At 36.4% G+C, this 12,947-nt stretch overlaps 1 protein-coding gene across 2 annotated transcripts in view; it reads left to right on the top strand.

Annotated features, from left to right (window-relative positions):
* The window catches only part of GAS2 (growth arrest specific 2), a 117,287-nt gene that overhangs the window by 61,260 nt on the left and 43,080 nt on the right, over nt 1-12,947 (top strand). For both annotated transcript variants that reach the window (XM_028117735.2, XM_088017797.1), the window contains exon 6: nt 4,596-4,703. In XM_028117735.2, coding sequence (XP_027973536.1) covers nt 4,596-4,703 — 108 coding nt within the window. The remainder of the gene's footprint in view (nt 1-4,595; nt 4,704-12,947) is intronic.

The following is a 12,947-nucleotide window of genomic DNA, read 5'->3' as shown; positions in this document are numbered from 1 at the left end:
GGCATTTTAATCCAATGCCATCTAAAAGGATTTTAAAATCACAGGACTGTTTTTAGGATTGGTCACATGCCTTCCTTGCCATAGTATTTCATTTTTATTGTATAAGGAAATTGAACAACATATTGTATTAACAGTAGGCAATGACATACTATTTATGTATTGATGAGAATAATGTTCCTTCTCTCCTGCTTATACTTTTCTGATTCAACTTACTTTAGAGTAAGATGTTCCTTTAGACTTTCTTATAAATGTGTTTCTCTGACCTCCGTTCACTTTCTCTGATGCATTAGAGGCAGAGTTCTGGCCAACTTCACCCTTTGCCTTTCAATGAATGAATCACTGAATCAAATGAATTTCTTTCAAAGATTTTATTTTTATTTATTTATTCTAGCTGGAGAGAGAGACATAGCACATGTGGGGGAGAGGAAGAGAATGGGAGGGAGAGGGACAAACAGAGTCGGAACTGAGCCTGGATCCCGAGGCTGGGCTGGATCTCAAGACCCTGAGATCATGACCTGACCTGAAATCAAGAGTCAGACACTTTACCGACTGAGCCACCCAGGTGCCTCTCAAATGAATTTTTTAGTTTGCAAATTATGAGACCACTTTTTGGTGTTTGATACTGTTTACCATTCTCTTCTTGAAATTCTCCCCCTTAACGTTATTGCTAACAGAATGATCAGCAAAAAATGCAACTCAGGTTTGATTAAAATTATATAGGGGGTTCCCTTTCACATTCCAGGGTAACGCCCAAAGTCATTGACATGCCACATAAGTCCTCCATGTTCTGGCCCATTTTTTCTTTCCTGGACTTTTTACCCTGTGGACTTACTCTTGCATTCTGATGTATCCACTGTAAACATGCCTGCTAATCCCAGATTTCTAAGGTAATTTTATATCCTATGTTTTTCCTCACTTGCTTTCCTCATCAGGCTTCTGCTTATTCAGCCTTTGAATATTCATATAAGTGCTTTTTCATCTTTTAAAATTCAGATTGCACAGCCTCCTATATAAAGTTTTTGTCAGTAGCCCTTATCCCAGGCAAAATTGACAAATTAGTTCTTGATGCCCCAAAGTTTTGTGTATTTTTAATGAGGTATGTGCCTTCTTGGGCATAAATGCCCATTCTTCTCTAGGTGTGGTTCTTGGTCCCCATGACAGTATCATATTTTATTCATCTATATCTATCCAGTGGCATGCATACTGGATAAATTACCAATGTAGGTAATAAAAGTTTAAAAAGCTTCTGCCTTTTCCCGTTTATCAAGAAAAGCCATGTGCTCTGGAAATACGTGTACTCCTCAACCTTGCTGCAGCTTGGCAGACGGTAGAGAGGTTGCCACTTGAAGCCATTTACATGAACCTGGGAGAAGTAGCTGGAAGCAACTGGGTCCTTTTCTTCACCAGCTTGTCCCACGTGTGGGCATCCCTCATCCCCCTTCCCTTGAGTAGGGGAGTGGGAAGACGAGAGAGAGAAGGTGGTGCAAAAAGTATGGAAGGGATTTTGGAAAAGTCTTGCCGATACTCCAGTTGAGGAGTAGAATGAGATAGGTACTGTCTTTAAAAGGGCATGACGGTTGGGGCACCTGGGTGGCTCAGTCGGTTAAGTGTCTGCCTTCGGCTCAGGTCATGATCCTGGGGTCCTGGGATTGAGCCCCGCGTCGGGCTCCCCGCTCAGCAGGGAGTCTGCTTCTCCCTCTCCCTCTCCCCCAGCTCATACTCTCTCTCTCAAATAAATAAAATCTTATAAATAAATAAATAATAAATAAATAAATAAATGGCATGACTGTTGCTCTGTGGTTGTTCTTTCTACTCCAAGTTCTGTTCTTTCACCTACAAACCATGAAGGGGATTTCAGAAGAGCTTGAAACCCCCTATAAGGTTTACTAAGTGGAGTTTGGGAACATAACCATCTGTTTAGCTAAGGGGATTTAATTGAATGTAGGAAATGTGTCAAGTGGATATTTCTGTACTATTGCCAGCTAGAATATTCTGTTCTGAAAGTCTTTAAGCCAGCATTTCTCAAGTAATGTTTAATCAAACATACTGCCAGAGACCCCATGGGGAAAAGTATTCCATGGTTATGTTAGTTTGAGAAATATGGCTTACTATAGTCCCTGTCTAGAGTTTGGCAATGCATGCTGGCATATCAAAGGCAATAATGAGTTCTCTGAGAGGGTCTTGTTTAATCTGGAACTTTCCAGATTTATTTGGCCACAGAAGTCTCTTGCAGGCTCCTTCACTCTACATTTGGGGAAATTGCATTGAAATATTCACATTCTGGTTAAGTGATAGTTTTTCATTGGTGTGTTTTGTTTCAGGGACAGTGGAACAAAGAGAAAAATAACTTGGTCCTCACCCGTGGTTTAAATCAGAGCTTCATATGTCAAATATAAAAAGGAAAGACTTCCTATGGCAATTGCTTCGCTGTGTGTGAGGCATAAACAGCCGTTGGGGAGTTGAAATTCTTGAGCGGCAGTGTGTGCTATAGAATAGGGGTTTAAGATAGAGATGGCTTGCAAAGTCCCTGTGTTTTGTTAATAATATTAGCTATTTTTACTCTGGCAAAGTAATTATTTCATCAAAAAAAAAAAAGAAAAGAGGAAAAAAAGGAGAATAAAGAGGGAGAGCAAAAGAAGAAGGGGAAAAGAAGAGAAAAGAATAAAGAGAAAGAAAAGCTGACCTAAGATATCATATTCCATGAACTGTTTCAATAAGAACTACCAGTTTGAAACTTTCAGTGTATCCTCAAATTTCCTTAGGGAAATTGTGGAAAATTTAAAAAAAAAATAGGTGACCCTTTATGCGGATAATCCATGCCACCTTTTTTAATCAAGATTATCATCAGAGAAACACACTGAATGTGGAGTCCATTCAGATTAATCTATTCTCCAGATGTCCTGATAGAGGGAATCAGCTGTGATTAAAAAAAAAAAAAAAACAGGGTTGTGTTAAGTTCTCTGTTTGCCTTCGCTCACGGTGAGCGCAGTCCCACACAATGAATTGAATACAGTTCTGAGAAACCATTCTTACTTTCTTCCTCTTCTCCATCAACTTCCTCAGTCTGGGGATGAGAGATAGTATAATTCTGAGTAATCAGGCTCCTCTTGAAATCCTATTTCTGCAGAAAATTGGCTGAGTTCCTGGCCAAAAACAGAACACCTGCCAGACTGACTTATCCCAAGGTAATATAAGAAGCACAGATGTCATCAGTCACTGTTGACTTAACAATATATTTCCACTACCCACAGTCTGGCCTTGTCTCTTCCATTTCTGCCTCCACCTCTCACACAACTACAAAAAAGCCCTTGATTTCAAAAAGCCAGTCCATTTTCAAAGCTAGGAAGGCAATGGAGAAGGGCAGGCCACTTGAGAATATGTTTCTTGTATTTTCTTTCATTTGATACCAATAGTTTCTGCGTTTCATCTAAGAACACTTCAAGATGGAAACACTTACCATACATAATCATGATTGTCTTGTCCTAGCAGAGGAACTACTTGAACACCAATTTACTGCCTTGCCCAGTTCCTATGTGGCAGTGAAGCTGTGCCAAGCATGGGTCTCCTAAAATGTGTTTTTATGATGCTGATTGTCTTGATTTTCTGCTGGATGGCCGAAGTCCTTTCTCTGTCCCTCCCTTACTTTCCTCTCTCCCTTCTTTCCTTCCTTCCTTTTTCATGGAAGCCCTTATTGTGGTGAAAAGATATGGTATAAATTAGCAATGGTATAAATTGAACATAATTTATATATATATGTTTATATGTATATACACTTTTACTTTAAAAACATTTTTACAAATACATTTAGAAAGAAATACACATAGAGGAACTCTGAGAACCGCCCACATTCACTGACCCCACCCTACCCCAGAATGTGGCTCATATCACTTAGACTATGTATTTTTTAAGGAGTAGGGAGATAGATTAAATAGAGATGAAATCTGATATTCAGACATGGATTCCAAATGACATGCACATTTTAAGATACTGCCACAAAAGTAGGTTTTGGTAGGTGAGAATTACTGACATGGAGTGAATTGCTGGGTGACTCTGGATGAAGTAGGGATGATTTCCTAAAGGAAATCTTAGAATTCAAAGTCATATGAAACAGTAGGCTTGTTTTTTTAAAAAAATAACAATTTAATTCTCATTTATTTTGAAAATGGTAAAATTAATATCATTAAAATTATAATGAGGAAATTTTGCCCTGTTAACATACATTCTATTCTAGCTTTCAATATGTTTATCTCAGCAACACAAGGTACACAATCTTTTTAATTCTCCCCAAATGAGAACCTAGCTCATTATTCCTACACTGCCAATTGATTTGCTCATCATGATCCTCCATCATTATTATTGTCATCATCCAACTTATGCCTTAGTGCAGTTATTGGCTTTCAGAAAATGCCTTCAGGGACTGACTTTTACATAGTTAGGATTTAATGTGTTATTTCTGTGCTCATATCATGTCCATAGTTTGATATAGAACAAATTTAAAAGCATTAATGGTCCAGGGGCCTTTGAACCCACGGAACAAATTAATCTAAATGGAACCTGATTAAGGAAAATTGAACTTGCCTGCTCTTCTTTTTCAGGTGAAGCGAATTTCTGAAGATCCTCCTTGCAAATGCCCAAACAAGTTCTGTGTGGAGAGGCTCTCTCAAGGAAGATACCGAGTGGGAGAAAAGATCCTCTTCATTAGGGTAAAGTTTTACTTTTCACTTGACATCTTGTCCTTTCTGAGACTATTCAGGACTTGAGCTGGGAATTACAGGGGAAATATGACCCATAACTAAGCAGGAACTTTCCTTATGCTGCATACAGTTGGATTTGAAGATAGGAGGTGTGAACATTTGTTAATATAGTATACATAATTACTACTGAGGGCTAAATAAATAGAACTATCTTTCTCTTTTTACATATAGACAAACACACACACCAAACAGATCATAGAGATCGAATACAATGAGAAAAAGAAAAGTCAAATTCCTTTTTTTGTTTATACATTTAGTTTCAAAGGAACTAAACACCGCCCCCTGCCCCCAGGCCCCAAACCCCGCCGGGGGGGGGGGGGGGGGGGGGGGGCGGGGGCGGGAAGGAGGAAGAAACAGTATTCTGCCCTGGTCTTCCATATCCCAAGTTTGGGAAACGATCGTCCTATTGGTCCTGGTAACTTTTCAAACGCCTTGAACCTGATTTTTTCAAGAAGTTTGGGTCATGAACCAGAGTGAGAATGCAAACTCATTACAATGGCACGGTTCCCTAGTGACTGCCATTTCTTATTTCGTTCTCTGGGTTAGAATAAGGAAGCATGAATGTGTGCCAGTGAATGTTCTGGTGGTCTGTGTCCATTTTACAATCATTTATGATCATTAATATCCACTTTACTAATGAAAAATTGGACTAGATGTCATGAGCAGTTTTAAATTGTTATTAGTGGCTCAAAGTAACATTTCATGCTTTTCACTTGTGATCTTTTTTTTGTGAATAATCAAGATAATTTCATCTAAAAATAAGCTTGTGACATTTCCTAAGACCAAGATTCTTCTTTTCAAAATTAAGAGGATGAAAATATAGCACTCATATATTCCTAGAAATCAATGTCTTTTTCTTCTATATTTTTTAGTCATTTTTTAAAGAACAGAGGTTATGATTCAAAGGAACTGTATTCTCTCATTTGAATAAGTTAAAATATCTTGCTTGTTATTTGTTTTGTGGAGCAGAAGGAATGTGGACAGCAAGTACCATCAATGAAAATTCGTAACAATACTCAAAATCAGTGATGACCCAGTATAAATTTTGTCAGTGTAAAGTTTTCTTAATGTCAACTTTTGACTGAAAGTTATTCATATGACAAATTTTTTGAGGCTCTACAACATGTTATTTGAAGAAAAGTTTGATCATAATTAGCCTTCAAAAATAATGTTGATCGTTTTGTTTTTTAATCTAACTTTAGGGCCATGTTTATTGATTTTTTAAAAATTTCCAGGTAGTAATTGCTATTTTGCTTTGTAATGACAATGAGAAAAATATAATGATATACGACGATTAGGTTTTGAGAACAAATCTGGAAGAATGGCTTCACTAAGATAGAGAGTTGCTCTAGTATTTGCTTATTGTTCTCTTGGTTTTATTACAAAAATAACATATGCTGCCTTCTTTCGCTTTAGTACATTAAAAAATAATAATTTGGCATCTCTACAGATGTATTTAAATTTTACTAGGTTGACCTTTCTCAGGATAGCCTTTCTTGAGACTCAGACTTCTTGAGAATGTTAGTCCCTAGAGCCTAGAATCAAAACCTAGGGCTTCATTTATTTACATAATTATTGCTTTTTATTTTAGAAGTGTTGACAACCACATGATTAATAAATTAGATACTTTTCCCTATAATGTAACCTAAAATCTTTAAGCAAAAAATATGTATCACATATGTCTATATGACATATAGACCTGACGGTCTTCCATATTTAGTCAATGGTCAGAGAATTTGATATCCATATTTATGAATAAGATAAATTTATAGCACATTGGACATTTAAGGTATTTTTTGATGTTCTGTTTTTCTACTCAGAAAATAGTTTCCTTTTGGTGAAATTCTTTTCATGTATTGTTTATAGAGGAGATGAGATTTGCTTTACTGAAAAGAATTATATCGAAGTCCTGAGTGACAGCATTTGAATTTAATACCAGTTAACACAGCGTACACATATTGGACACATTCAGTTTCATGCTTCTGATGTTCCGAGTGAGCCTGCAATAAGAGAAGTAACTGGAATATGGTCATTTCTGATTGCCCAGCAAGTTATGGCGTCACTCAGCTATAACACGTGCTGTGGACCAGTGTTGTAATTAACTACCCTAATCCCCTTCTCTTTTTACACTGTCCACAGGTAATTTACACGTTTTTTTTTTTTACAACAGGTTTTACTTTATTTTTTATTTTTATTTATTTTTATTTTTTTGTTCAATTAGCCAGCATATAGTACATAATTAGTTTTTGATGTAGTGTTCAACGATTCATTACGTGCATATAACAGGTTTTACTTTAAAAGTGGCCCATTTTTTTCAAATCCTTTTGAAAACAAACTTACTGTCACTGCATAAATTGGAAACTAAAACTATTTGTCAAAAAAGGAAAATATCCACTAATATGTATTCATTGAAATTCTTATCCTTCAGCTTGCTAGGGGTCCATTTCCACCTTGATGGAGTAAGCTGATTTTAAAAAGGCCGCTGTCCCTTTCTCTGTTTTCCCTAGAAACCTTCACCTCCCATTCTACTGAGTTTAGGAACTGAAATTTCACATGAAGACCATATGCACCTTTCATTACATGTTATCTCCCGATTTATTCTTCTAAACTGAATGGACAATCTTAAAAAAGTCTCATTGATATGTATACACTTTGGCTAGTACTTTTTGATTTGTGGCTTGGACTATAATTAATTGTCATTCTGCACTCACTCACTATAAGGAGCTGACAGCTTTGACCCAAAAATGCTTAGAGGTATTGGTTTTCAAGTGATCATATGGTTGTTGCTGCTAATATTTTAACTTTAGTTTGCTCTGAACACCTGGATTAAGTACTAAGTGCTTATAGTCAGAATCTCAAACACACTAGGGGAGTGATTGCCTGACTGTCTCTGCATTGCCGTCTTGTGTTTCTTATGTTTGTATTTTTAACATTGGCATATTTTAAAATTTGCCATATCTCTTTTGAGGCTGCAAGGTGGGGTCATATTTACTACATAAGTAGATGCTTTTATGTATATGATTCTATAAAACATACATACAGTGAAATAAATATGGTATATTATATTAGTGTTTATCCCCTAGTTTTCTGTCCGTTCTGAGAGCAGCAGTGTTTTCATATGGCCATAATGAACCTGTCCACACGAAGAACAATTTTGAGTCACTTGAGGCTTGTTAGGACTGTTGACTTAGCTCTTACTTAAAGATAACACAATTACTGAAACACTAACTCAGAAAAAACGATCCCTTAGAAAGTCATAAATACATTATCTTAATCTTAAAAGATTCTCATATTTTTACTTTTGATCTACTCTTCTCAATATAAACCAGAGTTAATAAGTTCATTGCCAACTAGATTTCAAGGTTTGTTGAAACACCCAATCACTTTACTTATGTATGGTTTTATTATTATTATGCATCTGAACACATCTCTTTCTACACTCAAAGAGATACAATAACAACAAATAAGAATGAAAAATACAAGAATGTTTGCAGATGACAGAGAAAGAGCCGGGAAGACATCTTCTGCAGAAGATATTTTTGCTAAGCCTATGTCTTATCTGTGGGTTTCTAGAAACCAGTGTATGAATAGCTACTCTGCATATCTGGCTATCTAATGCTTACGTATATACATGCATCTGTATGTTTATGTGAATATGTTTATTTATATGTATATGTCTCATTTAAGGGTGAGGGATTAATCTCTACCCAAATATGAAGAATCCTTTAATACAAGGGAGAACCTCTGAGATTTTTGACTGTGGTTTTTAGGCAAACATGCTAATAATCCCCTGCCAAAGTCAGAATGCTCTTGCTTCTAACTTATCAAAAACAATTTTTTGAAGCCAGATTTTTGCCCTACATCTTCCAATGACTGACATGGTTTTTGAACTGTCTGTTGGACAAACAAGCTACATGCAGCTAATTTGTATCTGCATAGTGCAGATACACATTTACCCTGCTCCAAGGTATAAATATTTCGGTTAGTTTTCAGTGACTTTTGAAATTGGACAATGATGATAAAAGCTTCTTGTTGATTTCTGTGGTAACAGATGTTTGGATCTTACCATTTAGCCATGGTGTCTATATCCTTGAAATATAAATAGATGGATCTGAGGCCTCGAGTTGTGATTTTGAGGAGAAAAGTATGAATTTTCCATTGTCAATTCTTTCAGTTAGCTGGTTTCTATTCAGGCTTCAAGTATCAAGAAATCAGGTGGCAATATAAATTTGTATAAACTTGTAGGAAAGGTTTTCAGAAATATGTCTTAGATGCCATAAAAAGGTACTATTTGATTTGTCAATACAACTCGATGATAATATTCTATTTAAATAAAAATAATTATTTAAAGTGATCTCCCTGAGGGGCACCTGGCTGGCTCAGTTGGTAGAGCATGCGACTCTTAATCTTGAGGTCATGAGTTCAAGCCCCACATTGGGCGTACAGCTTACTTAAAGAAAAAATACACTAAAAGAAAAAAAAAGTGATCTCCCAGATAAGCAGCATTTGCATCATCTGGGAACTTGGTGGAATTGCAAATTCCTGGGCCTCACCTGAGGTGGGGCCCAGCCACCTGTACTTTAACAAGCTGTCCAGGTAATTCTGCTGTGTGCTGAAATTTGAAACCACTAATACAAAAGATGGGAAGAACTATATGAAGGAGATTTGTTGTAACACAGCACAATTAGAAGTACTTTGCATGTATGATCATGCCAAAATATTGGTTGTTCAGATACCAGAAAGGATCATTTTAAAGACTTCTATGTATCATTGTGAGGAAATACTGAAGATATGATGTTAAGTAGAAAAAACTAGACTTTGGGCGCCTGGGTGGCTCAGTCGTTAAGCATCTGCCTTCAGCTCAGGTCATGATCCCAGGGTCCTGGGATTGAGTCCCACATCGGTCTCCCTGCTCAGCGGGGAGCCTGCTTCTCCCTCTCCCACTCCCCCAGCTGTGTTCCCTCTCTCGCTCTCTCTCTCTGTTGAAAAATAAATAAAATCTTTAAAAAAAGAGAGAGAGAAAAAAGAAAAAAACTAGACTTTTAAATTGTATTTACATATAAAATATCTCTGTAAACATTATATATAATTATGATTAAGGCTTGAAGGGAACAAGAATAATTATTGAACTTTTTTAATTTTTGAGGGTATAGAATTATGAATGAATTTTTTGTTCTGCATTTATTCCTGATGATATTAAAAATATGAACTCTTTAAAAGAAGAAAAGTCAGCAACCTGATACAATTGCAAATTAGAAAAGAAATAAAGAGACTTCTAAAGGGTGTCAGATTAATTAGCTGATTGCTCCTTTTTCTGGTCATTGGCTAAGCTTCCCATGTTCTGGAAAAGGGTAAGGAGGTTTATTGGAATCGTGGTGTTATTTAGATGAGGGAGGACTTTGCATTTTGTGGTGAACTTGCAGCATATTGTTTCCTTGGATGAAGCCCTCACCTTTTCTTATCTCTCTTTACTATTTTATCTCTCCATTTTGAAAACTGACTCAAATTATTTTGGGTTAGCACAAGGAAACATGCAAACATCTGGATAATGTCCCTTCTTGCAGACCCCATCTGTGAGCCATATACTCAGTTTTCTCTCTCCTAGTCATTAAAGCTTTAATCCTTTGATATCCCTTTCCTTTCTGACTCAATTTTCAGTGACATGCAAATGGCCTAATGTGACAAACTGAACTCTGTTAATGCATGAAATAGATGTAAATGGTTCTAATGAGTAGAGCATCCATGGGGCAGGATCTTTACACTTAACATAGTTGCTCTAATATTCTGGTAGTAGGACATTCTAGCAAGAAATAGCAAGCCAGTGGGATCCATTGTGAGGTAGCTGACTTTTGTGCTACTTGATTTGGGCACTAATATGCTGAATAGTCTTTTACTTAATTACAATTTGTCACTACCCTAACATTGTACTTTAGCATGGTTCAAAGTGTGTTCCAAGGAAAGGTGTTCAGAGAAATTATTTGTAAATAACAGTTATCATGCTAAAGAGTTTAAACAGGCATCTTTAAGAACTCTTATTATTGAACTGACTCTATTAGCCTCTGTCTGAGCACCTGATGGATCTCATTTTAACCTCTCGTCCTGGGGTGGTAGAGACTCTTGCTGTTCCCATTTGACAGATGGTGAAGCTGAAACATGGAGGTTGAATAACTTCCCAAAGTGATAAACTAATGAGCGGCAAAAGTGGCATTCACAGGCCTAACTCCCGGTCAATGCTCTTGACCACAAAGCAATATTGATTTATGTATCTGGGATTATTTGGGATTTCTTGGAGGGTTGAATTGCTCATGTGACCTACTAACTCCTAGAGTGAGATGTACTATGTAGCATTTTCTAAATGTATCTGACCATAGAAATGTTCCCTCTCCTGGCTTTTCCCCCCCCCCAGAGCATCATCCTGGGTGAGGAGGCCATGAAAACATACTTTGGAAAAACTACTATCAACTAAAGCAAATGAAAAAAAAAAGAATTTGTAACATAGAATTATATTGAAAGTTTTCTACCTTTCGCCAGAGTTAAAACCTGTCTATCTTAAAGTACTGCTAAGAATTATTGAATTTATAGTCATTTTTACCTTCAGGTTCCATTTGGAAACTATGATTCAAGGAAATGACTGGAAAATCCTTAAAGGAAAAACAGCTAGAATGTAAGAAGTATCATTTGTACTAGGCATTTCAGCAGGGGCTTTCTATGCATTGTCTCACTGGATTCTCTCCACCTCACAGCTGGTCTTGAAATTGCTTTTATCTTTTTGTTACAGATGAAATACAAAGTCTTAGAGGGCTTAAGGTCTCAAGTAAGTAGTATGATGAAAAAATTGAAGTCCCAACTGCCAAACACATAACACTCCACTCCAAGCTGCCTCCCTGGGGCATGTCCATTAAATGCAAATATTTTATTCACAAGGCTAGTCCTCTAAAAAGGACCTGCACCTTTTACAATATATTTAAGGCTCAGCTACATAGAAGTGTATTCCTTATATCATTTTTACTTTAAAAATACTCCAAATTCAGAGGTCATTACAACTGCATAATCAATAGTGCCTGTTCTGAAGAAAGGCATATAATGTGTTTGTCTGACTGTATTATGATAGTGATAAAAATTATAACAGTATTTATTGGGATTAGGTGTTTACTTGTAGGCCAGATGCTGTTCAAAATGCTTTATATGGCCTATGTTGTTTAACAGGCAAAACTAAGCAGAATTCTCTATAAAATATATTATCTGTCCTGATATCTTTTTCATAGAAGCCAGAATTTTAATTCTTCTAGGTTACCAGTAGAGTCTTGTGAAATCTTCTTGCTAATTGTAGATTATTTTTAAAGTGGATTAATATTATTTCAAGACATTTTTATAGCAGACCTTCACAGTTGGGTAAAACCTTCATATGAGGTTCCATGCTAACACTCTAATGGTTCAAGGTATTTTTCCCCCACATCTTGAGAAATGTGACTACTTGCGGAGCCTAAAGAAAAAAAAATGAATAATTTAGTTGGAAGTCAGCAAAGGAATTTGAAATCTTATGGATCCACCTTCTTAATACTACTTTTGAATTAGATCATCTCCGATCAATGGAAATGTCAAACACCTTGTTATTGATTCTTTGTAATTTCTTATTTACCATATAAATTCTTCAGGTTTATACCTGTGTGGTAAAGATCCATTCACTGTAACAAACCAGGCAAGAGAGGCACACAAGCTCGGTTGCCATAGCAACCCAACCTGGCAGTGTCTTCTGGGACTGGCTCTAAGGGAAGGTCCAATGATAGCGAGTGATATTACTTTCTCTAATGTTCATATGACACATATTGATTTACTGTGAGTAAAAAGTAGCAGGGTTCAAATTGCATACCTTTCCTGGTAATGAAAAATGGCCTGTTGGGTAAAAATGCAAAGGAGTTTTAAACAAGTAGCAGGGAAAATAAAACTTTCGTTTATCTTAGTGGAAACATTGCACAGCCATTACTCAGCAAGTTGGTTGTTGAAAATTCATTTTTTTGAGTAATATGAATATAAACCTTTTATCTAATTTAGTAATTTATGCAAGCAGTGATTATGATTTCAAAACTATCTCATGGCTTATATTCTTTTCAATGAAAAAATATGGCTGTGTTTGCCTCTGATATATGTAAAATGTTAGGCAGCATGTATAGTGCTCTAATCTATGGTGAGAGA

The sequence above is a fragment of the Eumetopias jubatus genome, unplaced genomic scaffold, assembly GCF_037043125.1.
Source record: "Eumetopias jubatus isolate StellerSeaLion01/CBP00866 unplaced genomic scaffold, mEumJub1_p1.0 scaffold_13, whole genome shotgun sequence".
Classification (NCBI taxonomy): domain Eukaryota; kingdom Metazoa; phylum Chordata; class Mammalia; order Carnivora; family Otariidae; genus Eumetopias; species Eumetopias jubatus.
This window is presented reverse-complemented; position numbering and strand designations above follow the sequence as displayed.